Source organism: Somniosus microcephalus, chromosome 3 (genome assembly GCF_052327205.1).
Source record: "Somniosus microcephalus isolate GS21.2 chromosome 3, FLI_Smic_1.0, whole genome shotgun sequence".
In the NCBI taxonomy this organism is placed as follows: Eukaryota; Metazoa; Chordata; class Chondrichthyes; order Squaliformes; family Somniosidae; genus Somniosus; species Somniosus microcephalus.
The window spans coordinates 303,927,516-303,954,712 of NC_140989.1; the positions used below are offsets into that span (position 1 = coordinate 303,927,516).

Consider the following 27,197-nt stretch of genomic DNA (forward strand, 5'->3'; position numbering starts at 1 on the left):
TCATTATGTACTTGCATTAAAAAAGAACTTGCATTTATATAGTCCCTTATTACATCCTCAGGATGTCCTATAGTGCTTTCCAGCCAATGCCTTACTTCTGAAGTGCAGTCACTCTTGTCATGTAGCCGAAGGTGGCAGTGAATTTGTACACAGCATGGTCCTGCAGATAGCAAATGAATGAAGGACCACATGCTTTTTAGTGGTGTTAGTTAAGGGAGGATTGTCAGTGAAGGTACTGGAAGAATTTCCCACTCTGAATAGTGCCGTGGGATTTCTTTACATCCACCTAAGCAAACCGAATGGGTCTAATTTAAAGTCTTATCTGAAAGAAAAAGACTTATTTATATAGTGCCTTTCGCAACCTCAGGACATCCAAAGTGCTTTATGGCCAATAAAGTACTTTTGAAGTGTAGTCACTGTTGTCATGTAGGAAATGCAGCAGCTAATTTGCACACAGCAAGGTCCCACTAACAACAATGTGATAATGACCAGATAATTAAAAAAAAGTGATGTTGGTTGAGGTATAAATGTTGGACAGGACAATGGGTAGAACTCTCTTCTTCAAAACAGTGCCATGGGTTCTTCTACTTCCACCAGAGAGGCCCGACGCGAATGCAGCATTCCCCCAGTACTGCACTGGAGCGCCAGCCAAAATTTCACGCTCAAGTCTCTGGTATGAGACTTGAATCCACAACCCTCTGATTCAGAGGCGAGGGTGCTACTAACTGAGTCACAGCGGACACATTTGGTTTAGTCTTCAACTTCGGTAAATTCTGTTTACCAAATGCTTATTGCACAAATAAAACTCAACACATGCCTCTGCTAAAATAGCAACTTATAAAAACTCAATAGATCACACTTAAAAAAGACATCTATTAGGCTAGTCAAAAATGAATGTAGCAAAGTTCAACTACAAACAAAATGCATTAGGAAATAGTGAGCATTATTATAGATTTAGGTAGTGGAGAACAACCTTAATATAGACCAATTAACTACATGCAGAAATTGTGCAAGCATTTTATTTATAAACTGTTCACAAAAATCCAGTGATTGAATAATTAACAAAAATAATTGTGCAAAAGCCACAGAAGAGTGAGAATTAATCTCATGTCTCTGTATAATGACAAATTGACCAAAAGCACACTGAACCGCAAAAGGAAACATTGATAAACACCTCACACAGGAATGTAAAAAAGACACTTTAATATCCCTGAATTTCTGTAAACTTTAGATTAGTTACAAGATTGCAGTCAAAAATGTCAAGAATACAATCACTGGCCAATTTGAATTAGTGGAGGGGAGCACAAATACTTTGTCAGGAAGATTGGATAGTCAACAACCACAATCTTCTCCATCGCTCCATTAATGCCTATTTTATTCGCTGGCATCAATTTTCCTACTCTCCCCCCAACCCCTCTCCCCAAGCCATGAACTCTTATCTACTTGCAACAAACTCCATTCACAGCCCAGCTAACAACGGATGAAACCCTTTCCTTCATGGAATAACACTTTACAGGAAACTTTCGTTTAACCGGAGGTTAAATGGCCGGAAAGCTTTATCTACTGGCAAAATTCAGGAGCCGTTTCCTATAAGTTTATTTTACTTCTCGTTGCTTTTTTTTTCCAGTCAGGCTCTGCAAGGTCTAGCTGAAGCTGTTGCTTAGCTACAGAGACGCTTTTAAGCTGCGGCTGACTGTTTTGAAGCTGTTGCTAAGCAACAGGGTTTGTTAATTCACACGGAGCTCAAAAGCTCCGTATGTTTTAACATTAGCGCTGGTTTCTACAGCAGTTTTGATGGTACGGCACCAGCTCGGTCCAGTCAGTGCCGGATACCAGAAAGTTTCCTGTAATTACATTAGCATGCACTTCCATCTTTGATACTTCACACCAGTTTCCTACATAGGAATTTCTAGCTTGCAATCCAGAAATGTCTGAAAACTAATCTTTGAAAGTACTGAGAGAAAGGAATGAGATATGGAAATGAAATTTCCCTAGTCTTTCTTTGTTTGAATTTTGGAAGCCTTCACCTCAAAAAGGAGACTAATCACTTCTCAGTTTGTTCTCCACTGGTGGCAAGACCACAAACATCAATGTAGAACAAAGGTGGCTATTAGGAGTGTGTGATTAGTAGCAGCTACCAAGCAAACAAGCTCGATTCCAACGATGAGCTACCAGTCTTCCATTTGATTGTTGCAGTTGGTTGCTCGCCACTGGCTGGAGCCAGTATAAAGCTACACGTAATTACATATTTACATTTACCCACTGATTATAATCCCAAGATAGTCATACTACACAAGTTTCCACCAAGTGAACAAAATATCCATAATTTATATGAACAAGTTATAGCATCAGCTGTATAGAATATTTACAAAGGACTCTCATTTGTATTGTAGTTACCAGACAGTTGATAACCTGTGATATCATTGTACATTTGCAACCCTGAACTAAATGTTGAATATTATTTAAACTGACCTACACAGTAATACATTAGAATAGTAAACTTGAGCATTTTTGTACACAAAATATGGTACTGGTGCTTACAAAATAGCTTTATATATATATATATTGGGTAATGTCTGGGCTTTTAGATCAGAGTTACAGACAGTCCAGTTAGCTAAAACAGTTTAGGTAGTTGTCGGAGCCGATTTACATCCAGAATGTTACCCATTGTATCACTGCTTTCTGTAAACTTTTGTTTCTCAGGAGCATTTGGTGTTAATTTCTTCGAAAAGTTCTGAATTCTTTCAATTCCATTTTCCTTTTCAGAGTGTTGGGTGTAGCAGATTTCTTCAGCAAGCATCTTAATTTTGGGCTTTGGATTCTTTAGAATCTGCTGACAGTCTTGACCCTGACTAACCATATTCTGTGGTTTTGAAGGAGTAACTTTATTAGTAATGTTTCTTAGAGTGTTCCCATCCGTCTTGGAGAGAGAATCTGAGGCACAGTAGTTCTTAACCTGGACTTGTCTTTCAATCACTCTTTCAGATCTTTCTTTTCTAAAGGAAAGACTTTCTGAATCAGACTTGATGGTCTGTACGGTAGTATGTGACAAATCTTCCTCCTCTTCACTGCTATGGGCATCCTCCACGAGTCCATATCTCCTCATATAATTGCGTGTGGCAAACGACATGTTATTGGGTGAAATCAGGCTCAGACCTACCATGCTTCTGTCTGTGCTCAATTCTAGCAGACTATTTAGGGATGTTGATTCACAGTTACCATTACGTCTGCCGAGACACATCTGGGAGAGCTGAGCATCATCCAGGTACTTCAGAGCTATAGCATTGGCCTCCATGCTGAGGTCAACTGCACCAGCTCCAAATCCACTTGTGCCAACATTGACAAAGGACATGTAGTTCAACCTTGGGATAACTGCTTCAGGGTTTATGAGAGCCAATGTGCTAAAAACAAGAAAAAAAAGTTACAAATCCATACAAACACTATAATTACATAATGTATTTTAGAATTTTTTTTCCTGTTACATTAATATTTCATGTATATTAACTAGAAATATTCCTTTACTAGAGACGTGATGCCTTATTACATCATTGAAACTGTAAAGCTCTGAGCGACCATTATGTAAGCAAATGCAAAATCTATTCTGCACCAGCAACATCCCAGAAACAGTTAATCTGCGATATTGGTTGAGGAAGGAATGTTTGTCAGAAGAGAAAACTCGCTGCTCTTTTGAATAGTCCATCTGAACAGGCAGATGGAATCTGAAGGACCTCTGATATTCAGCACTCCATCACCACTAAACTGAGTATCAGCCTGAATTATGAACAAGTGCTGGTGTCGGGGTTTGAACATACAACTCAACCCACAGATTAGAAAGTTACCAAGTGAACCAAGACAAGGTAACACACTAGTAGGCTACAGGATTAAAAGTTTTGCTAACAACCAGCAGATTGTTTTTTTTAAGCATCATATTCTTAGCAGGTATTTCATTTACAGGCAGTTCAGTAAAACAAGACGACCAATGGAGGTCAAGGGGAGATCTTCCAATGACTGGAGTCATACTTGACACACGGGAAGATTGTCATGGTTTTGGAGGCAAATCATCATAGCCTAAGCCATCACTGCAGAGTTCCTCAGCCCAATCAGTGTCAGGACTGGGGCTGTACGTTGACTATTTAGTGTTAAGCTCCATGCACAAGTCCTCTGATAATGAAGTAGCCCATGCCAGTCTACAACAGGACCCAGATAACAGCCAGGCTTGGGCTGACAAGTGGTAGGTGGAGTCTGTGCTACATAAGCACAGGCAATACCCATTTCTAACCAGAAAGCCAAAAAAGGGGTCGTGGTCCATGTAGGTACCAATGACATAGGTAGAACTAGGAAAGAAGTTCTGCTGAGAGAGTATGAGCAGCTAGGGGCTAAATTAAAAAGCAGAACCTCAAGGGTAATAATGTCTGCATTATTACCCGAGCCACGAGCAAATTGGCATAGGGCAAATAAAATTAGAGCGATGAATGCATGGCTCAAAGACTGGTGTGGGAGAAATGGGTTTCAATTCCTGGGGCACTGGCACCAGTACTGGGGAAAGTGGGATCTGTATCATTGGGACGGTCTTCACCTGAACCGTGCAGGGACCAGTGTTCTGGCGAGTCGTAGAACTAGCGCAGTAGAGAGGGCTTTAAACTAAATATTGGGGGCATGGAATCAAATTTGGGAAGATGTGGTAATTCAAAGATTAGCGACAAGGCAAGAGAGAAAGGTATTAATATGGGAAATGATAAACAGACCGTGACAGGAAGGGATAGAGAGTACAAATCTAAGAGTCAATCAACAGATAAGGCTAGAGGTTACAAAAATAATAAAAAGGACAAAACTAAAGGCTCTGCATCTGAATGGACGCAGCATTCGAAACAAAACAGATGAACTGATAGCGCAAATAGAAATAAATAAATATGATCTGATAGCCATTACAGAAACATGGCTGCAGGATGACATAGATTGAGACCTGAATATTGAAGGGTACATGACATTTAGGAAGGACAGGAAGGTGGGAAAAGGTGGAGGGGTGGCTCTGTTAATTAATGATGGCATTAGCACAATAGAGAGGGATGACCCAAGTTCAGGAAACCAGGATGTAGATGCAGTTTGGGTAGAGATGAGAAATAATAAAGGCAAGAAGTCACTTGTGGGAGTGGTGTACAGGCCCCTAGCAGTAACCACATGGTAGGATGGAGTATAAATGAAGAAATAATGGGAGCTTGTCAGAAGGGTACAGCAATAAAAATGGGGGATTTTAATCTGCATATAGACTGGAAAAAATCAGATGGGCAAAGGTAGCATAGACGAGGAGTTCATGGAATGTTTTCGGGATAGTTTCTTACAACAGCACGTTCTGGAGCCAACCAGAGAGCAGGCTATACTAGACCTGGTATTGTGCAACGAGATAGGATTAATTAATGACCTCATAGTGAAGGCGCCCCTAGGTGGCAGCGATCATAATATGATTGAATTTTACATTCAGTTTGAGAAGAGTGGGTCCAAGACTAGTATTTTAAACTTAAATAAGGGCAATTATGAGGGCATGAAAGCAGAGCTAGCTAAAGTGAACCGGCAAATTAGGTTAAGGGATAGGTCAATCGAGTTGCAGTGACAGACATTTAAGGGGATATTTCAAAATACAGTAAACTCTTATCCGGCACCTATGGGACCAGGATGGTGCCAGTTGATGCAAAATTCTGGATAACCAGGAGGTATACCTACCAAGGCAATTTTTAACGCAAACAAAAATAAAAAAATCAAGAAATGTACTGTATAATTGGGTACTCACCTACAGAATGTTCCATTAAATGTATGGTAGAATCGGCAAGATTACCGGTTATTGAGGTGTTGTTTTGTATTGAGATATATCTATTTTGCCAGTTATTAAAGTATTCCGGATGATAAAGTGCCGTTTAAACAAGAGCCTACTGTACACAGAATATATACATTCCAACAAGAAAGAAAAATTCCAAGGGAGGACCCACCATCCGTGGTTAACTAAAAAAGTTAAAGATAGTATTAAACTTAAAGAAAAAGCATATAATTGCGCAAAGATGGGTGCCAGGTCAAAAGATTGCACAGAATATAAAAAACAGCAAAGAATGACTAAAAGATTAATAAGGAGAGAAAAATTAGAGTACGAGAGAAAGCTAGCTAGAAATATAAAAACAGATAGTAAGAGTTTCTATAGATATTTAAAAAAGAAAAACAAACAACAAAGTGAGCGTTGGTCCTATAAAAAGTGAGTCTGGGGAATTAATAATGGAAAATGAGATGGCAATTGAATTGAACAGGTATTTTGCATCGGTCTTCACTATAGAGGATACAAGTAACATCCCAGAAATAGCTGTAAATCAGGAAATGGAAGGGAGGGATAATCACCAGGGAAGTGGTACTGAGCAAATTGTTGGAGCTGCAGGCTGACAAGTCCCTGGGTCCTGATGGACTTCATCCTAGGGTCTTAAAAGAAGTAGCTAGTGAGATAGTTGATGCATTGGTTTTAATTTTCCAAAATTCCCTAGATTCGGGGAAGGTTCCATTAGATTGGAAAATAGCAAATGTAACTCCTTTATTCAAAAAGGGAGGGAGACAGAAAGCAGGAAACTACAGGCCAGTTAGCTTAACATCCGTCATAGGGAAGATGTTAGAAGCTATTATTAAAGACGTTATAGCAGGGCACTTAGAAAAGTTCAAAGTAATCAGGCAGAGTCAACATGATTTTGTGCAAGGGAAATCAGGTTTAACCAATTTATTGGAGTTCTTTGAGGAAGTAACATGTGCTGTGGATAAAGGGGAACCGGTGGATGTACTGTAATTAGATTTCCAGAAGGCATTTGGTAGGAAGAATAAAAAAGCATATTATCTAAATGGTGAGATTGCAGAGCTCTGGGATGCAGAGGGATCTGGGTGTCCTAGTGCATGAATCGCAAAAGGTTACTATGCAGGTACAGCAAGTAGTTAGGAAAGCTAACAGAATGTTATCGTTTATTGCGAGGGGAATTGAATACAAAAGTAGGGCGGTTAAGCTTCAGTTATACAGAGCACCGGTGCGACCACATCTGGAGTACTGTGTACAGTATTGGTCTCCTTATTTAAGGAAGGATATAAATGCGTTGGAAGCAGTTCAGGGAAGGTTTACTAGACTAATACCTGGAATGGGCAGGTTGTCTTATGAGGAAAGGTTGGACAGGCTAGGCTTGTACCTGCTGGAGTTTAGAAGAGTAAGACGTGACTTGATTGAAACATAAGATCCTGAGGGGTCTGGACAGGGTGGATGCAGAGAGGATGTTTCCTCTTGTGGGAGAATCTAGAACTAGGGGTCACTGTTTAAAAATAAGGGGTCACCCATTTAAGACAGAGATGAGAAATCGTTTCTCAGAGGGTCATGAGTCTTTGGGACTCTCTTCTTCAGAGGGCGGTGGAAGCAGAGTCTTTGAATATTTTTAAGGCAGAGTTAGATAGATTCTTGGTAAGCAAGCAAGGGGGTGAAAAATTATCGGGGGTAGGCAGGAATGTGGAGTAATTGGATCAGCCATGATCTTACTGAATGGCGGAGCAGGCTCGAAGGGCCGAGTGGCCTACTCCTGCTCCTAATTCGTATGTTTGTATGCAATCACCTTTCCATTTCCTTCAGTTGCACCACCATCGCCAAGTCTCCAACCATAACATCTTGGGGATCACCATTAAACAGAAACTTAAAAGCAACAGCCATATGAACACTGCGGCTACAAATGTATGGGTATAATGCGCTAAGTGCCGAACCCTCCTCACCTCTCAAAGCTTTTCCAACATCTACATGGCTCAAGTCAGGTATGTGATGAATACTTGCCATTGTCTGGATGGATAAGCCAAAACAACACTCAAAAAGCTTTATAGCAGCGAGGACAGATCAGTCCACTTGAATGGTGCCACTGCCATTGGACTCGATATTCATTCCCTCCACCACCAGTGCATTGTGTCTTCAGTATGTACTATTTACAGGATTCACTGCAGCAACTTGCAAAGCTTACTTTGATAGCACCTCAGTGCTGTAACTTTTACCACCAAGAAGGACAAGTGCAGTAATGTCATGGTAACATGATCACCAAGTTTAACACCATCCTGAATTGAATACTTGTTCAGTTAAAACCCCAGTTACACCTAATCCAAAAAGGTCCAACTTTTAATGGGGTATTTAACAGTGATATTACTGCAGAAAAGCCAAAGTTTGTCAGTTTAATCGATTTCCCTGATTACACAGATTGTTGGCTATGGGAGGGGGCCACAGTGCAGCCAGTGTCGGAGCAGTGAATGACTGACCACAACTTCAGGATTTCCGCATTAGTATGCTCATGCACTAAATCCTGAAGTTGCAGTCAGTTTCAAAGGGGCAGTGACAGCGAACACTGTTCATTCGCTGTTATTACCCACCGCAAATTCCAGGCCATAGTTTCTCCTTCATTATTGGTCAAAATTCTGGAATTCCCTACCTAACATCATGATGATCACCAGGAGTGTAGTGGTTTCAGGCAGCAGCCAACCACCACCTTCTTAGGCCAACTAGAGATGGGTGATAAATGCAGCCATACCAGCGCATCACACATCCCGAGAATAAACTGAAAAAAGACCTAGGTTCTAAAGTTATCTTTGACTTCACACAAACAAATTGTTCTAAATGATCTCCTAATGCATTCCTTGTGGATAAGCTGGGGTTGAGAGCATGGCTGTGATGTTTACCTGCTAACCTGGCCTTTCCTTTAGGCTACTGTTCCCTGATGGGAAGTGGCTTAAATAGGAAAATTCTGAAGTCAATTACGTGCTAATTACTGTTGCTATTGAAAGTTTCTCTAAATGGACAGCTGTGTGGTGCTTACCTTGGTGAGAGACCATATTATCTAAAAAGATTTGAAAAAACAGCAAGAAGTGATTTTTATACATATAGATTTCCTCAATGTCACATTAGTTTGTCAATACCTTGCATTTTCAACTTTGCTTTTGGTCTTGGTCATATTGGAAGATTCCAGATCAATTTTCACTCCCATTTTCTTCAGCTGTTTCATGGTTGCACTCAGCACATCGTTTTCATCCTTCCGACAGGTCTGGTGTTCAGAGTGTTTGTTCCTACTGCCAGTAACCTGCACAGAAGCTTCTGATTTAGCACCTTTATTCTCTGTTCCCTGGTTTTCTTTTGCAGGAGAAGATTCTAATAGTTGGTTCACCTGGCCCTTTTAGAAAAGTAAACATTCATTCATATCTGCTAATCATACCGTGTTAGTATTTTTACAAATTGTATGTACACTTGTGGTAATTTCTACACTAATTGCTTCGTACCATGTTATAATGCTTTACCCATGCAGACCTTTTAGCTAGGGGAAAAGGTGCTGAAATAAGCAACCCAATTTACATCCTTGTGTATTATTTCCCCTTTTAATACAATAAAAGTACTCTCCAAGTTTCATGTAAATCTATGATTCTGGCACAGAGTTCAGCCAATACAGATAGAATTTATGATTTGAATTATATCAAAGGCCTACTTTCTAATTACCTTAGTTGCATAACTATGGGGTGGAAATTGCAGTCGGAGGCTTTCCGCGGGCGAATGCCATCGATCCGCAAGAAAAGTATGCACCTATCTGGTGCCTCCGTGTACTCGGACTCTTGCGGTCCTGGACCTGCAGGCGTACCCCTGCGTAAAGGCCCACGTGGCCCAGGGACGCATGCGGTTCACAAGCGTCCCTGGGATCACGTGGGCCAGCCCAACCAATGACAAAGGGGGATTCCCATTATGCTTATGGGGATTCCATTTACGTACGGAATCCCATAAACATAAGAATCATCCCCATAAAAACCACTTTCACCCCACTTAGATAAAAATAAATCACGTTAAAAATTAAAATACAATTTAATTAAACATTTAAAACAAAAATTACATTTTTTTGAAAAATAAATTTAACATTTTTAAAGGGGCCAAAAATAACCTAAACTAATTTTAAAGGTTTTTGAATGTTTAAATGATTTTTAAAAAATTATTTTAAGATTTATTTAAACCTTCATGCTGGTAAAAGAAGTCCTTAAGTCTGCTTTTATCAGGCATAAGAGTTTCGTGGGCATTCACTGGGCAGTAGTTGGACAAATAGTACAACTCTCCGCTAGCAAATGCCCATTTCCTTCGGATTCGTAAGATCTGTCAAGCTGAAACTTGATAAGTCGCAAGTTCCGGGTTTCCACGCATGCGCATGCAGAAACCCGGAACTTGCAGGGCACTTACGACCGCATATGCACAGTATACGTGGTCATAGGACCCGGAAAATCCGGGCCTATGTGTATGAAAAATTTAACTTTATATCCTAATGCCATAACTTTGAATTTCCAAAAAAGCCAGAATAATGCCTCACAGGTCTGTAATCCTTCGAATACTAATTCGCACTTTAAATAATTAATAAAAGTGCAACAGCATGACTCTTCCTAAAATGAATATCTGATCATGTCAGAATTCACCTTCCAGAAACCAGGTTACCCATGCGTATAATTACTTACTGAATAGAGTGGGACATCTCTAACCTAGATGTGGGAGAACACACGTTCTGCTGATCACTGAGGTCAAGGTAAAAACTAGCATTTTAAAAGTGCAAACTTTTGGGTTACGAGTGGCAATGAAAATCAAAAAGTGGGAGGAAATTGAAATAATTCCAGGATACCCGCCCCCCCATTCACTCCTCCTTTGAAAATTTCCGACTCCTTGTCGGATTGCAGATGCACGGTGCCAATTACCCTTCAGATCCTTGCTATGTGGACATTATACATGTGCGTACCTCGACTGGGTTTTTAAATCTGACTGGAGTTCCTTCCTTCTTTCTGCACATCAATAACTTTTATCCTCAGTCTTTCTTTAATCTTCCAGGATCTAGTGAAATAAAGAGGCTACTCCCCGGTTGGTGGATTTTGACCAATGAGGGAGCAGCTTTTTTTTTCAGCAATCAAGAATCAGCCTTTACCAACCAGGCTGGAGAGGTTTAAAGATCGGAGCTTGAAGCGACAAAGAAACTGATGGAAAGTGGCTTCAGTTATTACTTCAACGACAAAGTGAAGGAGGCCCACATTCCAGCTGTGGCTACTCACTGTTTCAAGCATCAGGGATTCGGCCATAGACCAGCGGAGTGCAAGAACAGCACAAAATATGTGTGGCATGGAAGGAGTCACACAACATCCCAGTGCTCTTGGCCAAAGCACAATCCCACCCGCACCAACTGTGATGGACCCAACCTAGCATGTGATCAAAAACACCCTTACTTTGAGGAAACCACAAAAATCCAGAGGGCCAATCTAGCCAACAAGAAACTTGAAAAGGCTTATATGAAGGTGGGTGCATCAGAGACCAATTGCAGTATCTTGTTAAAGTACCGTGAATAGTACCATAAGCATCAGCAAGTGTGACTTACATGCGAGAAACAAACTGGATTCTTCAAAACCAATTTCTGCTAATCTGGACTCAAACTTGCTCACTTTCCTAGATGGTGCTATCAAGCCATATGATGACAACACGAAGAGTATGCAGACACTCATCAAGCAATGCTGTAAGATACTTGAGAGCCTCAATAGAGACCACTAATGACTGCAAGAAATCAGCTACATCAAAATAACATGCTGCCAGATTCCCCATATCAACATTTTACATTTAAATATTAAAGGCATCCGGGACAAGGGAGATCTATTGAGGACTCTACAGAAAAGCAGCATGCTCATAGCGTAAATAAACAAGACTCATCTCTCCAGCAAACACCAATCCAGCTTATTGTAATAAAGCATTGCAAAGGTCGGATAGGAAAAGAGGTGGAGCAGCCCTCCTCCTACGCTGCTGCCTGGAATATAATTAAATTAATATCTCTGGCACTCCCTGTGAACTGGAGTGTGTGTAGCAGCTAAAGCTTACCTGGAATGAGGAGCATCACTAAGTGTTGTGTCTGTCAACTGTACATCAAGGACTTCACCACAGGACCTATTCAGAAGAACTTCCAGATTTGTAAACAACACGTTCATCCTGAGCACTTCAATGCACAACAGCCCACGTGGGACAGGTGGTCAATCAATGCTGCAGGCAAAGAGCTACTGTAAACAACTGATGATCTGGGCTACAGCATCTTGAAACCCAGAGTCCACTCATCACAGGAGCAGACTCAATTCCCATGATGTGATTGGCCTCGCCATTGTAACACCAATTGCAGCCATCAAGTGCTCAGACCCAAGGGTCGGGGAAGATGCAAGGAGTGACCTTCTGCCAGCTATGTTCGCACTGAACCTCTCTGCCCGACTGCAGCTGTCTTGAACACTACACTGGGACAAAAAAACCACCTTGGCTTTTTTCAAGCTGCTTCTAACAAAGGAAAATCATCCATTCAATCTGCGAACACCCCACCCCGACAACTTAGGAGCTGACTGGCAAGCTGCTGCGATACCCATTCACTAGGATGCTTAAAAAACGGAGGAGTTTATCAAAACACGGCTCAGGGAGACTAAGGCATCAATTAACTGCCTGCAGACTAAAATCTGACAACTCCTCAGAGCCATTGCCAATAAGCAGTGGGATCTAATCTCCAAAAGATTGAAGATATTTTGGGGTCAGACCTGCAGGGCAGAATCAGAAAAAAAAAGACACCTTGACACTGCATTAGAGTTACTGTGCAGAGATAGACTCAAAGAAAGCACAACAAATTTGACAGTAGCTGAGGAAAGGAAGTGGACTATTACATCCATGCAAAATCAGAACTGTTCAACCTCAGCAAAGTCCCTGCAAGTAATGGACAACAGAATACACCAATATGTCAAGCAACTGCCTTGGCGCAGTCAATTACTGCTGCTGAACTCCAGCTGACGCGAAAGAGCACGTGAGAGAAAGCCCCAGGAGAGGATGGCATCATCAAATGTATGCTTAGCGAGGCACAAAACAAAATGATAGCTGTGACAACCGGTATCTTCAAGTTGAGCTACGTCTTGAAATGCTGAAAATCAGCTGTGGTCACAATAGTCTACAAAGATTTGGGGAGGGTTAACAACATAAGGCAATACACAATAAATGATAAGATACTGAGTAGTGTAGAGGAACAGAGGGACCTTGGAGTGCATGTCCACAGATCCCTGAAGGTAGCACCACAAGTAGATAAGGTGGTTAAGAAGGCATATGGTATACTTTCCTTTATTAGCCAAGGCATAGAATACAAGCGCAGGGAGGCTATGCTCGAACTGTATAAAACAGTAGTTAGGCCACAGCTAGTGTGTTGCATACAGTTCTGGTCACCACATTACAGGAAGGATGTGACTGCACTTGAGAGGGTACAGAGGAGATTTACAAGGATGTTGCCAGGACTGGAGAATTTTAGCTATGAGGAAAGATTGGATAGGCTGGGGCTGTTTTGTTTGGGGCAGAGGAGGCGGAGGTATACAAAATTGAGGGACCTAGAGTGAATGGATAGGAAGGACCTATTTCCCTTAGCAGAGAGGTCAATAACCAGGGGGGCATAGATTTAAAGTAATTGGTAGACAGATGAGAGGGAGTTGAGAAATTATTTCACCCAGAGGGTGGTGAGGGTCTGGAACTCACTGCCTGAAAGGGTGGTAGAGGCAGAAACCTTCATTGCATTTAAAAAGTACTTGGATATGCACTTGAAATGCCTTAACCTACAAGGCTACAGACCAAGAGCTGGAAAGTGGGATTAGACTGGATAGCTTTTGCGGCCAGTGCAAACACGATGGGCCGAATGACTGCCTTCTGTGCTGTAAATTTCTATGAATCTATGGATCCCAGAAATTACCAGTCAATCAGTCTGTTGAGCTACCTAGGAAAGCTGCTGGAGGGAGTCATCACATACCCTGCCTACAACATCACCTCAAAAGCATTTACTTTTTCAACTCAGGCCAAACAGGAGTCAGGAGAGGAAGCATCACCAGTGACAACTTGCTACAACTCTCAGAGCATATCCCCCGAGTCTTTAACAAGAGTGTACATTGGCAGTGTTTCTGACCATGGAAAATGCTTTTGACAATGTTTAGCACAATGGGCTACTATATACCACCTCAACATCCCAGCTGATTCAATGGATATCAAATTTCTTGGCACAGCACATAATTGGTGTCAGAATGGAAACAGCAATCTCCACCAGGTTTGCTCAATGGCAGGAAATTCCCAGAGCTCAATTATCAGCTCACTCTTGTTCCTCATTTATGTCAATTACTTTCCAACACCCAAAGAATTGTGATTTGCTCAGTTTGCTGATGACAACGCCATTTGGGTATCCTATATGAATTTGAAAATAGCTTCAAATAGCTCCAGAAATGCCCGGATGATTAAACCCATGAAAACCAAAGTGTGTGCTATTCTCCAAAAGAAGCATGCGCAAGGAACAGGACACGAGGATTGGGGGCCTGTCAAAAAGAAGTTCCAAGGCATAACTTTCCAGAGGAATATTACTTGGACATTGCATATCCACAACATCAATGTCAGGGCATCAGCCAGCATGGGCCAATCGTCAGTCCTTTGTCGAAACAAACAGAGAGTCAACCCCAGAACTCTCCTCACACTATACAAAGCCAAGACCTGCCCAGTCCTGGAATTTGGCTATCCAGCACGGTGTACAGCAGTCAGCCATAGATTAAGAGACTACAAAAAAAAAATCAGGAACCAATCATTAATGTTCAGAGACAGCCTCCCACACTTTACCTGTTCAACCTAACTGCACATCACTGGACTCCAAACAATGAATGAAAGGCTTCTAATATTGCACAAAGCAAGGACTAACCAGTCATCATCACTGCTGATAGAGGAAGAATGGAATGTACACTGTTTAATTGAATATTGCAATGTTGTAAATGTGAGTAGATTATGGTGCGGGGGGGGTCAACTGAATCCACACACCAATCAGAACTGATCATCACAGTGAAGGACAGCAAATAGTGGTTGAGCAAACCAAGCAAGGTAGAAGGACAGTGAAGAATGACTGAAGCCCAGACAAGGCCAGGGAGAGCAAAAAGATGAGCAAGGTACAGGCAACCAGACAATTTCTGTAAGATTTGCAATTTTATGTATGGGAGGCCTTGTAGTTTTTTGGTCTGAATGGGGGTGGGGGGTAAAACAAGAGAGAAAGAGCTTTGTTTTTTTTTTGGTGTATAGGAGCTTGCATTTTTGTGTAGAAAGGGCACGTGTGCAATCATTTGTGGCTCACTTGCTAGTTGTGGCATGTGTATCCAACCCCCTGCTCCAATAGGTTAGACATCCCTGATAAAAGGTATGACCTGGTATAGTACTAAATCACACAGACCAGAAGGTTGCAGATTTAATCTTCAGTCTGTGCTGTGTTAAACATATCTCAGCTGGTACAACAGTTGAGGTGTTACAATTGGTTTCAATGTCCTGGACTAGGGAGGGGAAGGAAAGAACACAAAGCCAGGGTTCCCACTCCTGAATGATAACATGACTACTGCTGGAAAGTACCTGTGGGCTTTGGGCAAGGACAGGATCAGGCTCAGGCTCAGAGTTGGATAACCACCTGGCACATGCTGTCTTTGCTCACACAAAGATTAGGTATTGGGTAACTAACTTGGCTACTGGCATTTTTAGAATTTCCAGCAGAAATGAATGACTTTCGAAGAGAAAGGAAAGAAAATGTGGAGGAAAAAAATCCACATATTCCATAAACAAATTGTCTTAGAATACAGCATAGAAATGTGGTTATTAAAATCTAACTGAACACTCACCATTAAATTCTGGTAAAACTTCTGCTCATTTTGTAATGGAGGGTTACTATGTGATTCTGTGATATGTTCCTCATTTTTTTCCATTTCTTTATTACCCACATGATGTGGTACATCTGATGGGCTACTCTTCAGGTATGTACTTGCACTCTCTCCAAGCACCGGACTCTGAAAAGTGACATGAAGGTCCCAGCAGTTTTTTGTACATTCAGTTGTACAGCTAAATGGCAAACAAATTAAAAGTTCTATTAGTCAACGTACTTTTATTTGCATACAAAAAGTGAAAACAAGCAAGGTCACCTCCAAAATGCTGCCACACAGTGGTAAGATTATATGCTCGCATGAGGGAAGTAGAGGTGTTCAATCATGATAAAAATGAACAGACAAGGTAAACCCCATTTACCCATCATTGGAAATTATCTGAGGCGCCAGAGTTCAGCACAGGCAAGGGCAAAATAGTCTTCCCCGGTGTTAAAGTTACTGTATGTATAATATTTGCCATAAACTGGTTGTACATTTTTTAAAAAGTTAAATTTAAATAATTTTTTTGCTAATTTATGGTCATTTCACAATGTCCCAAAGTATGGCCTCTGCAACTTCACTAATTTCAGCATTTTCCCCAAAAAAGATCAAATGGCCACGCATTTTGGGCATCCATAACTTAATGATTGTGATGGCATCACTATTCAGTTATTTAAAAATTTGTAAACCTCTAGAGTGTGCAATGAGAGCATCAGAGCAGTGTAGGACAACAAACAAAATTAATCTTGGTGCTTCGAGCCTTTTGCAACAGTTACCGTCACATCGGGACAGGATCTAATTGTTACTTCTACAGTTTTCCAACAATCAGGATAGGAGTGGAGCACACAAGCACCTTGTAGTTAACACCAACCCCAACATTGGACACAAGTGGAAAACCCCCCAAAGAATTCCAATGATGGAAGAAAGGGCAAACATTTCATTGGCACATACTGCAGTTTCTGGTCCACCCTGCCAAACATCTTTTCAGTGTCCAAAGGCAACAACAAAGCACAGTCAGGAGCCTCAGTTGTTGAGGATATCAGCATTTAAGATTCTGAACAGGCTACTGGGCCAAATAAGCTGTTCCATTTGCCCCCTTTTTCCCTTCTCTCTCCAAGCATCTAATTGCCAAATAATGTAATAGTCAGCACAAGACTACAGACAAATCCAGTCTGGTCCTGATGGCCTATGTAAGAATTCTTGAATTACAATTGAGCAATGAACACGACTGTAAGAGGTACACAATGAAGAATACTTACCTTTGTGGTGGATGAAGGAAATAGTTACATCAGACTATGTCACATATTTTATAACACCTTAAATACCATCCCAGGTTAAAGAGGTATCATTTTAAAATCAAATTCACCTGAATAGTTGATGGTACAAGATTTAAGGTTTTGGGCAAGAGATACAGGGGGAATGTGAGGGAAAAAGTAATTGCGTAACGAGTGGTGAGGATCTGGAACTCGTTGCCGACGAAAGTGTCGGAAACAAAGACACTCAATGTTTTCAAGGGGAGACTGGATAGGCACTTGAGGATTATAAACTTGCAGGGCTACGGGGATAGAGCGGGGGAATGAGACTGACTGGATTGCTCTACAGAGAGCTGGCACGGACTCGATGGGCCGAACGGCTTCCTTCTGTGCCGTTATGACTATGATAAATCCAACTGGAATGACTGCACTGCGATACTCAGGCAAGGCTTCATTTCTGAATGGGCTTTCTTTCATCCTCCTTCCCAATTTTAATGGTTTCCCTATCTATTTGGTCATTTATTACAGTGCTTGTTTCCCAACTACACATTCAAAAGTGCCTGGTAACACAAAAGTCATCTATTTATCAGAGCTTGTTACGTTTATAGCCAAGCAGACTAAAACATTTGTGCAACAGCAAATCCAGAAAGAGAGAGCAAGTGTAAATAGACATCACACACACACCTTAAAAAGATATCCAGTATTGCTTTTTAGCGTGCTCAGTTCAACCGTAGGCCAACCCAGATCATGTGTGTTCACGATAGCAAAATACTGCAGATGCTGAAAATCCAAAATAACAACAGAGAATGCTGGAAAAACTCAGCAGGTCAGGCAACATCCGTGGAGGGAAATTTGAGTTGACGTTTCGGGTTGAAACCCTTCTTCAAAACTGGAAAGAAAATAATAAGATCGAAGGCAAAGCTGCGATCGAACAAAAGGAGACAATAAAAGGTATTAGAAGCCAGATGAGATGGTAATGGGCCCGTGGAGACAAAAGGCAGCTGAGATTAGGTGTGAAGTGTACTGGCAGGATAAGGACAGCTGCCAGGTGAGAGAGAAACAAAAGGAAAGGAGGGGGGGGGGGGGGGGGGGAAAAGGAGGACCCAAAACAAAGAGGTGGAAAAAATTAAAAGGAAAAAAGAGGCCGAGGTTATGATCTGAAATTATTGAACTCGATATTGAGTCCAGAAGGCTGCAAAGTGCCTAATCGGAAGATGATTTACTGTTCCTCGAGTTTACGTTGAGCTTCCGTGGAACAATACAAGAGGCCAAGGATGGTGAGGTCCAAGTGGGAATGGAGCGGTGAATTAAAATGACAGGCGACCGGAAGCTCGGGGTCACCCTTACAGACTGAACGGAGGTGTTCCGCAAAGCGGTCACCCAATCTGCGTTTGGTCTCCCCAATGTAGAGGAGACTGCATCGTGAGCAGCGAATACAGTATACTAGGTTGCAAGAAGTACAAGTGAATCGCTGTTTCACCTGGAAGGGGTGTTTGGGGCCCTGGACAGTGGGAAAGGGGGAGGTATGGGGGCAGGTGTTACATCTCCTGCGCTTGCACGGGAAGGTGCCAGGCGAAGGGGAAGGGCTGTTGGGGGTGATAGAGGAGTGGACTCGGGTGTCTCGGAGGGAGCGGTCCCTACGGAATGCTGAAAGGGGAGAAGATGTGTTTGGTGGTGGGATCACTTTGGAGGTAACGGAAATGGCGGAGGATGATCCGTTGAATGTGGAGGCTGGTGGGGTGAAAGGTGAGGACCTATCGTGGTTCCGGGAGGGAGGGGCAGGGGTGAGGGCAGAAGTGCGTAAGATAGAACGGACACGGTCGAGGGCCGTGTCGACCACGGTAGAGGGGAATCCTCGATTGTGGAAAAAGGAAGACATGTCAGAAGCACTGGTGTGGAAGGTGGCATCGTCGGAGCAGATACGGCGGAGGCGGAGAAATTTCTCTCCACGGATGTTGCCTGACCTGCTGAGTTTTTCCAGCATTCTCTCATGTGTTTACCCCGATCTTACCCTATCCTTTAGGTCTAACTGCAGGTTTTTAAAAAAAAATGTTTACAGCTTTAATGTAAATTTTACCATACTCTTGGCCTGTATCTAAATTTTTAATTACATGTTTGCAATGTTTGAAAGTTATTTTCAATTATTTCAACTTTTTTTTTATTATAAAGTCTTACTTTTGTACATCAGTAGCTTGATCAGAAGTATCTGTTGTAACCTGACTGTTCTCTACAAAGTTCTGAATGTCCACTTCATTCAGTGAAGAGGCAATACTGGCGTGGCTGGTGTCCTCAGTTGCAATAGAGATAGCCATTTCTTCACTGGATGATTCAGAGTCATTCAACTTGAGGTTGGGCACAGATTGACGCACCTCTTGTTCCTCAGGTGGACACCAGAACAAACTGGCACCTAAGAAAGAATATGCAATAAAGCCACATTAATATAGTACTACTTTCCTGAAGTATTACATAGAAGAATCACTGTTCTTCGAATAGTGCTTTAGGATCATTAATGTTCATCTGAACTACCAGAACAAGCAGACATAGCCTTGGTTTAAACAGGACTGCACTTCTGACAATACTTCACTACTACATTAGAGCATCAGATAGCATCAGATACTCAAGTCTTGGACAGAGGCTCTCTAGGCCAGAGTACATAAAAGGACCGATAATGAATCCCCCACAATAGTGCCGCTACTCAAGCGCTCCATGCACTTAATACGAGGTCAACTAATTTAAATATTTTTATGGGCATGTTACCAAGGATGAAAGGAATCATCACTTCAGGCAGCAGCAGTCATTCGAAAGATGCTGGTTGCCGGTAGAGTACCAGCAGAATTATCCAGTGCAGGAAAAGCAAGAGGGAAATTGAGGTGGGAGAGGGGTTATTTTAACATTTATTTTCAATTGGTGCCTCCCTTCAATACCTGTTCCAAACAGGCTCTGTGCAGCTGAAGTGTTGTTCAGAAGCTTCAGTTGCTTTATGAGGAGAGTCTTTTTTTCCAGGGCCTTAAGTGAGCCTTGTCTAGTTTGTGTACAGGCTCCCAGCATCCTGCTTACTAGTCAGCTACATTGGGGTGAACTGGGGAGGCCTCCAACCTCTATGCCCAATAATATAATGGTGGTTGCAATTGCCATTGGATTATTGGCCCAAATAGGTTCTCCCAGGAATGTGGCTTTTAGAACATATTAAATAACAAGTGACACCATGACAGTGAAATATAAGGGATCTCTTTGACATGGTATAACTTACTGGCACTATTAAAAGTGGAAAAACTTGAATGGAATTTAAAAATATAGAATTTAGTTATAATTATACAGCTGTAATGTGCAATTTTTGAAAATTATGGTGGTTTTTTGTAAAAAGGGGAGTATTCAGACTTAAAAAAAGTCAAAAGACCGAGTTTTGAAACTGTATATAGAGAATGTGGGCTCCGAAACTAGGGGACACTGATGTAGTTATTTGCGCTTCCTCATCCCTATCGAGACTAGTCAGAGTCAGCAAAGCAAAAAAGGGGTGGACATAGGTTAAATAAAAACATAACCATCAAACCTGTACAAGCTAGTCTGCCATTCACTAGAGGCTCCCCAAGAAATGAATCCCTCCATCGCGACATAAGTAATTAAGTTAGAAGATTTTGGGATGTTACTTAACACAGAATCATTCTCCCAAATGAAATTTGTGGCAATTATTGTAATTAGCATAAAGTGCAGTCTATTTGGGATGGGATCGGGGGTAGAGGTTGGTGAAGGAGAAACTTAAAATTTGGTCATCTGGTGTAAAAATTGTATGCATGTTTTTATGACCTGCATTAGTGCAATTAAGGTGCAACCTATACACTGGGTTTTACCCTTCAGTTTTAGTATAATTATTCTGTGCTTCGCATTGAATATATTTAAGGTGGAGCTAGACAGATTTTTGAAAGGTAAGGGAGTCAAGGGTTATGGGGAGCGGGCAGGGAAGTGGAGTTGAGGCCAAGATCAGATCAGCCATGATCTTATTGAATGGCGGAGCAGGCTCAAGGGGCCAAATGACCTACTCCTGCTCCTACGTCTTATGTTCTTACTAGCTGGGGGGGCCCCGGCGTTGCCAGGGCTGTTTTGGGCCGGGCGGTTTAAATGGAGTCCCAGGCTTTGGGGCCTGTCTCTGTGTCCCTCTGTGAATCTGCTGCCGGGCAACATTTCTACCTTTTAATAGCTTCAAAGATGAAAGTGAAAGTACTTATAAAACGTTTTTGGTAAATGTGATGTTATTTTTAAAAGAGATACTAACTTTTTAGAAGCTGGATTAGCCGATTTTGAGCTGGAAGTAGTGAAGCAATGGCTGCCCGATGCCTGAGTTGAAAAGTATTAGTCCCACCCACAGACGCAGTGATTGGCCAACCATCAGGCGACTGAACTGTAGGCTTGGTCAATCGTGACGGCACAGGATTGGTCGACCTTGACGTCAGTCAATCAATGCTATTAGCAGATAGAGAGTTTAATTTTGAAGGTTTTTTGCATAACGCGCGAACAATTTTAGTCCGACCAAAAAGTAAATACGCTTATGACGGTTCTGGAATCGTCAGCTTTCTTTCGGCGTAACGCACGTGTAGGTACGCTCTATAACTTGAGTTTATTCAAGACAGACAGACAGACGGAATGACAGACAGAAGTATCCTTTTATATATATAGATATGGGAACCTCATGTACAATTTAGATTTCACACTTTGCTGATGGAGTCAATCTGTACAACACACTCTTAACATGCATGCACTATTATGTGGTCATCCTATATCATTATAAAACTATCACAAACAAAATAGTTATATGGTGAAATTACAAGCCCTAGTACAGGAAACTCTTTTATCCGGCACCAACGGGACCGGTGTGGTGCCGGTTTATCAAAAAGTCCGGATTACAGAGAGGTATAGTAAAAGGTACGAGAGCTCCGTACACAGCAACAAATCCAGGCTTCCCTGTTGCTTAGCAACAGGTGCAGGAACCCGGCCACAGATCCAGGAATGGCCACTAATATGAAGTAAAACTTATCTGAACCTACTCCTGAATTTTGCCGGTTAACAGAGATTTCCGGTTATTTTGGGTGCTGGTAAATTGAGAGTTTCCTGTAACTATATTTAGAAGGCTAGTACAGCTCATCTATTCTTCTTGGATACAAGATGTCTAGCTCTCATTAGATTGTTATGAAATAACTATATTTTCATTAAACAAGTCAATGGCTTTTTGTTCAGATGTAATACACAAAAGTTTGGTTCGGATGAATTAGGTGTCAGTTGTGGCTCAGTTGGTAGCCTCGAGTCACAAGGTTGTGGATTCAAGTCCCACTCCAGAGACCAGAGCACAAAAATCTAGGCCGACACTCCAGTGCAGTGCAGAGGGAGTGCTGCACTGTCGGAGGTGCCGTCTTTCGGATGAGATGTTAAACTGGGGCTTCAACTGCTCTCTCAGGTGAACGTAAAAGATCCCTTGGCACTATTTCGAAGAGGAGCAGGGGAGTTATCCCCAGTGTTCTGGCCAATATTTATCCCTCAATCAAGATCACAAAAACAGATTATCTGGTCATCATCGCATTGCTGTTTGTGGGATCTTGCTGTGTGCAAATTGGCTGCCGCGTTTCCTACATTCCAACAATGATTACACTTCAAAAAAGTACTTCATTGGCTGTAAAGCACTTCGAGACAGCCCCAGGTCATGAAAGGCGTTATATGAATACAAGTCTTTCTTTCGTTGCACTGATCTGCACCTCTGGATCCTGTGTGCAATAGCAACTAGAACTGTATGCGCAAAGGTATTACAGCATTTTGGAAACACCATACTCCTTAAGATATACCAAGGAGTATTTTGTAATCTGAAGAATATCCAACAAGATGTGCACATATTAAATCATGAAGGAACACTCATTTTAATTCGCGGTCAGCAACACAGGTTTGGTAGAGTTTACAGATGTAAAGAAACTAATAAATTACAATTTTATTCATTAAAATATTTTTCAAATCCAAACTTCAACAGTAACTCTGGCAGGCAGTGGAGCCACAAGGAGCTTTCCCCAGAGGTGCTGGATACGTGGCTCTCTTGCCTCTCATCTTAAGTGACATTGCTATAGGTCTTTGGAATCAAAATATTCCCTACATGAATAGTAAATACATACATGACGGTTCAATTTTCAAGGAGTTTTAAAATAAAATGAAGGATTGCTTTCTCCTGATAATACCATCGGAGAGACAGGGTGTACACTTAATTTGTTGCAATCACGGTGGACCCTCTAAATTTTAAGTTATTAAACAAAAAAGTATGCGCTGAAAAAAATGGCAATTTAAAAAACCTTTTGCTGCACAAATGGTACAGCAGTCCTCAAAGAATTAATGGAAAACAGCTTCTATATTTCCCTTTAAATGTGTACAAAATATTTATTATACAAAATAAAAACAAAGGATTTAACAAATCAGTTCTGCATAAATGAAGTTGGATATGCTGTGTCTCACCTGTGCTTACTGCAATGCTAACACTTTTTTTCATGTGAATACCAGGAGATGTCTGAGTTTCCATAGCAACAAATCCCACTTGTCTCTCTGGTGAGGGGTTGGAAATGCCAATACTTTTTGAAGAGCAATGGGTCACAGGAGTTGTAACACCACAAGGCTGAGTGTCCAAAAGTTGTTGAATCTGCAGATAGCAAACACTAAAAGTTAACTGAAGAATATAAATGCTTTCTTGGGTTTTCACAAAACATCAGTGTTTTGAAGTATTATCAGGTTAAAAGGATTGATGCCCTTCGGTCAGTTTGTTTTTTTAACATGTGGAAAGAGGGTCAAAACCAAATTAGGTTTACTGTTTGTCCGATATGGAGTGTGCACTCTCTTTCCCTGTGGGCACACATCACTTGCCCAAAGCACATAAATCCACAGGATAGGTTGACAATCAGTGCTTTAAGATTCTCATGTCTGCAGAGGAATACAGCTGGCGTTTAACCAGTTGAAAATAGAATCATAGAATGGTTACAGCACAGAAGGAGACCATTCGGCTCGTCGAGCACATACCGGCTCTCTGCAAGAGCTCTAGTCCCACTGCCCCGCCCTTTCCCCATAGCCCTGCAAATTTTTCTCCCTCAGGTACTTATCCAGTTCCCTTTTGAAAGCCACGATTGAATCTGTCTCCACCGCCCTCTCAGGCAGTGCATTCCAGATCCTAACCACTCTGTGTAAAAAAGTTTTCCCTCATGTCGCCTTTAGTTCTTCTGCCAATCACCTTAAATCTGTGCCTTCTGGTTCTCGACCCTTCCGCCAATGAGAACAGTTTCTATCTACTCCGGCTAGATCCCTCATGATTTTGAGCACCTCGATCAAATCTCCTCTCAACCTTCTCTGCTCTAAGGAGAACAACCCCAGCTTCTCCAGTCTATCCACGTAACTGAAGTCCCTCATCCCTGGAACCATTCTTGTAAATCTTTTCAGCACCCTCCCCAAAGCCTTCACATCCTTCCTAAAGTGCAGTGCCCAGAATTGGACATAATACTCCAGTTGCGGTCGGACCAGTGTTTTATAAAGGTTCATCAGACCTTCCTTGCTTTTGTACTCTACGCCTCTATTTATGAAGCCCAGAATCTCATACGCTTTTTTAACCGCTTTCTCAACCTGTCCTGCCACCTTCAATGATTTGTGCACATATACCCCCAGGTCTCTGTTCATTCACCCCTTTTAGAATTGTACCCTTTTGTTTATATTGCCTCTCTTTTCATTCTTCCTACCAGACTGTAACACTGCGCACTTCTCTGCGTTAAATTTCATCTGCCACATGTCTGCCCATTCCACCAGCCTATGTCTTTCTCAATCTCTCACCATTTAAAAAAACTCTGCTTTTCTATTTTTCCTACCAAATTGGATAACATCACATTTCTCCACATTATATTCCATTTGCCACGTTCTTGCCCACTCACTTAGTCTGTCAATATCCCCTTGAAGTTTCTTTGCATCCTCCTCACAACTTACATTCTCACCTAGCTTTGCATCATCAGCAAACTTGGATATATTACATTTGGTCCACTCATCCAAATCATTGATATAGATTGTGAATAGCTGAGGCCCAAGCACTGATCATTGCGGTACCTTACAGCCTGCCAACCCGAAAATGACCTGTTTTGTTCTTACACTCTGGTTTTTTTGTCCGGTAACCAATCCTCAATCCATGCTAGTATATTACCCCATATCCCATGAGCCCTAATTTTGTTTAATAACCTCTTGTGTGGCACCTTATCGAATGCCTTCTGAAAATCTAAATACACCACATCCACTGGTTCCCCCTTAGCAATTCTGCTAGTTACAGCCTCAAAAAACTAACAGATTTGTCAAACATGATTCCCTTTCATAAATCAGTGTTGACTCTGCCCAATCCTATTATTTGCTAAGTGCCCTGTTACCACGTCCTTAATAAGAGATTCTAGTATTTTCCCTACTACTGATGTCAGGCTAACTGGTCTGTAGTTTCCGGTTTTCTCTCTCCCTCCTTTCTTAAATAGTGGGGTTACATTTGCTACCTTCCAATCCGTGGGAACCGTTCCAGAATCTATGGAATTTTAGTACGGCGTCATACTGCCTTTGAAATATACCGCAAGTTCAGGATTTCCGCATGCGATGTGTTAAATCCTGAACTTGCAATCTGTCAGGGTACGCTTTGACAGATGATCCGCACCGCCTTGGAAATCACAATTGCTAGCGAAAAGTTGGGCTATTGCCCACCAACTACATCCGAAAATGTTACCATTAGTGAAAGCAGGCACAGGAGCCCGTTTCACATCTTAAAAAGATCTATGTATGTATTTTTGTGGAAGAAACTTTTTTGCCGGTTGATTAAGGTTCAAATGGCTGTGCCTTTCAATTTAATGCATATATAGTGTGACATGGTACAGTACTGACACCCAATCTTCAAAACCAGGAAACACGTCAAACTAGAATAAAAAGGTTAAAATTTTTCTAGCTTGACGTTCAATATAAATTGGTGCTATTTATATATGTATGGGAGAGAGACGTACACGAGTAAATATTTGTAGCATTGTAATGCTAAGAACATAGTTATCACAGGGTGCATCCATGTTCAAATAGCCTGGATAAAAACCATCTCCTAAAGTCAAAACACACTTTTCTCAGCACAGTGCGTGCCCTCAGAATGTTTGACCTGGCACAGACTTTTAAGCAGAAATCAATTCAAGATATCAAGGATAACTTTTAGTTTCATTTCAACAGTGTGTAGCGAGGGGAGGTTATCTTTTGTGTACTTCAGTTTTATATCATTAAATGGAGAGCACACATCCAAATCTTACAATCTAACAGTAGTTAAAGATTTTTAGTTACTTTTGCAAGTTTCATGTGAACACACGATAGATAGGTATCAGATTTCAGTGACCAATTCTATCCTTTCAACTCAAAAATGATCAAATATAATGCATCTATAACAAGGAAAATAGTTATCTATTACCAGTCTAAATAATATATTTTAATCCTGAAAATTAACATTGGATATGTGGCTGGGAATCTCTTTCTGCAGTTCAACAACTTTACTTATAGGAGTGTTAGACCTTTACGGGATGCTGATATGAAATAAGTCCAAGTACCAGTTTAATTTAAAGTTTTTAGAAGTTTAAAATTTTTTAATTTCAATGGAAGAGACAGAGTCGTTTCTGTGGGCATGGCTTAGCATTGACAGCTTTTGTGGGCGTGTCGTCCCTTACGCATAGGCTGTACGCCTGGTCTCCCTGATGTTATACGCTGCATAGAACTCTGCAGCGCCGAAGAGCAAGTCTCTGTTCTGGGCCTCAGAAAAGGTAAGTTTGCATTATTTTTGTAGGTTGGCGGTGTACTTCGTAGCTACTCCGCCGACTACAATTTTTGGATATTTATTGCATATTTATAATAAAGGTTTCTACAGTGGCAGTACTACAAGTATTATACCCGTGAGACCTGTATCTTTGAGTTCCAGTAATGTGTGCAATACTGGTCATGCAATTTATTGAGTACATTTGCTGCATCATCATAAACGGGCAAACTGCGGTCATGATCAGATTGCTGTGGGACTACGGTAAGTTAAAAACCATGTTTCAGATTCCGTAAGATCAGCAAGCTCATTAAATTTGCTGGAAGTAAAAATTTATTAATCAGTGGCGCAAATGCCATAAACGACAAAATTTTCGCAATTGTTGAATTATCAGAATTTCAGGT

The 27,197-nt window shown here is 41.4% G+C and overlaps 1 protein-coding gene across 1 annotated transcript in view; it reads right to left on the reverse strand.

Moving 5' to 3' along the window:
• Positions 1 to 1,003: 1,003 nt before the first annotated feature.
• The window catches only part of stil (STIL centriolar assembly protein), an 82,755-nt gene continuing 56,561 nt past the window's right edge, over positions 1,004 to 27,197 (reverse strand). The window contains exons 13-17 of the mRNA XM_085982879.1: positions 23,472 to 23,652; positions 19,167 to 19,398; positions 15,721 to 15,937; positions 8,950 to 9,200; positions 1,004 to 3,401 (exon numbers count right to left, since the gene is read on the reverse strand). Coding sequence (XP_085839005.1) covers positions 2,615 to 3,401; positions 8,950 to 9,200; positions 15,721 to 15,937; positions 19,167 to 19,398; positions 23,472 to 23,652 — 1,668 coding nt within the window. The 3' untranslated portion in view covers positions 1,004 to 2,614. The remainder of the gene's footprint in view (positions 3,402 to 8,949; positions 9,201 to 15,720; positions 15,938 to 19,166; positions 19,399 to 23,471; positions 23,653 to 27,197) is intronic.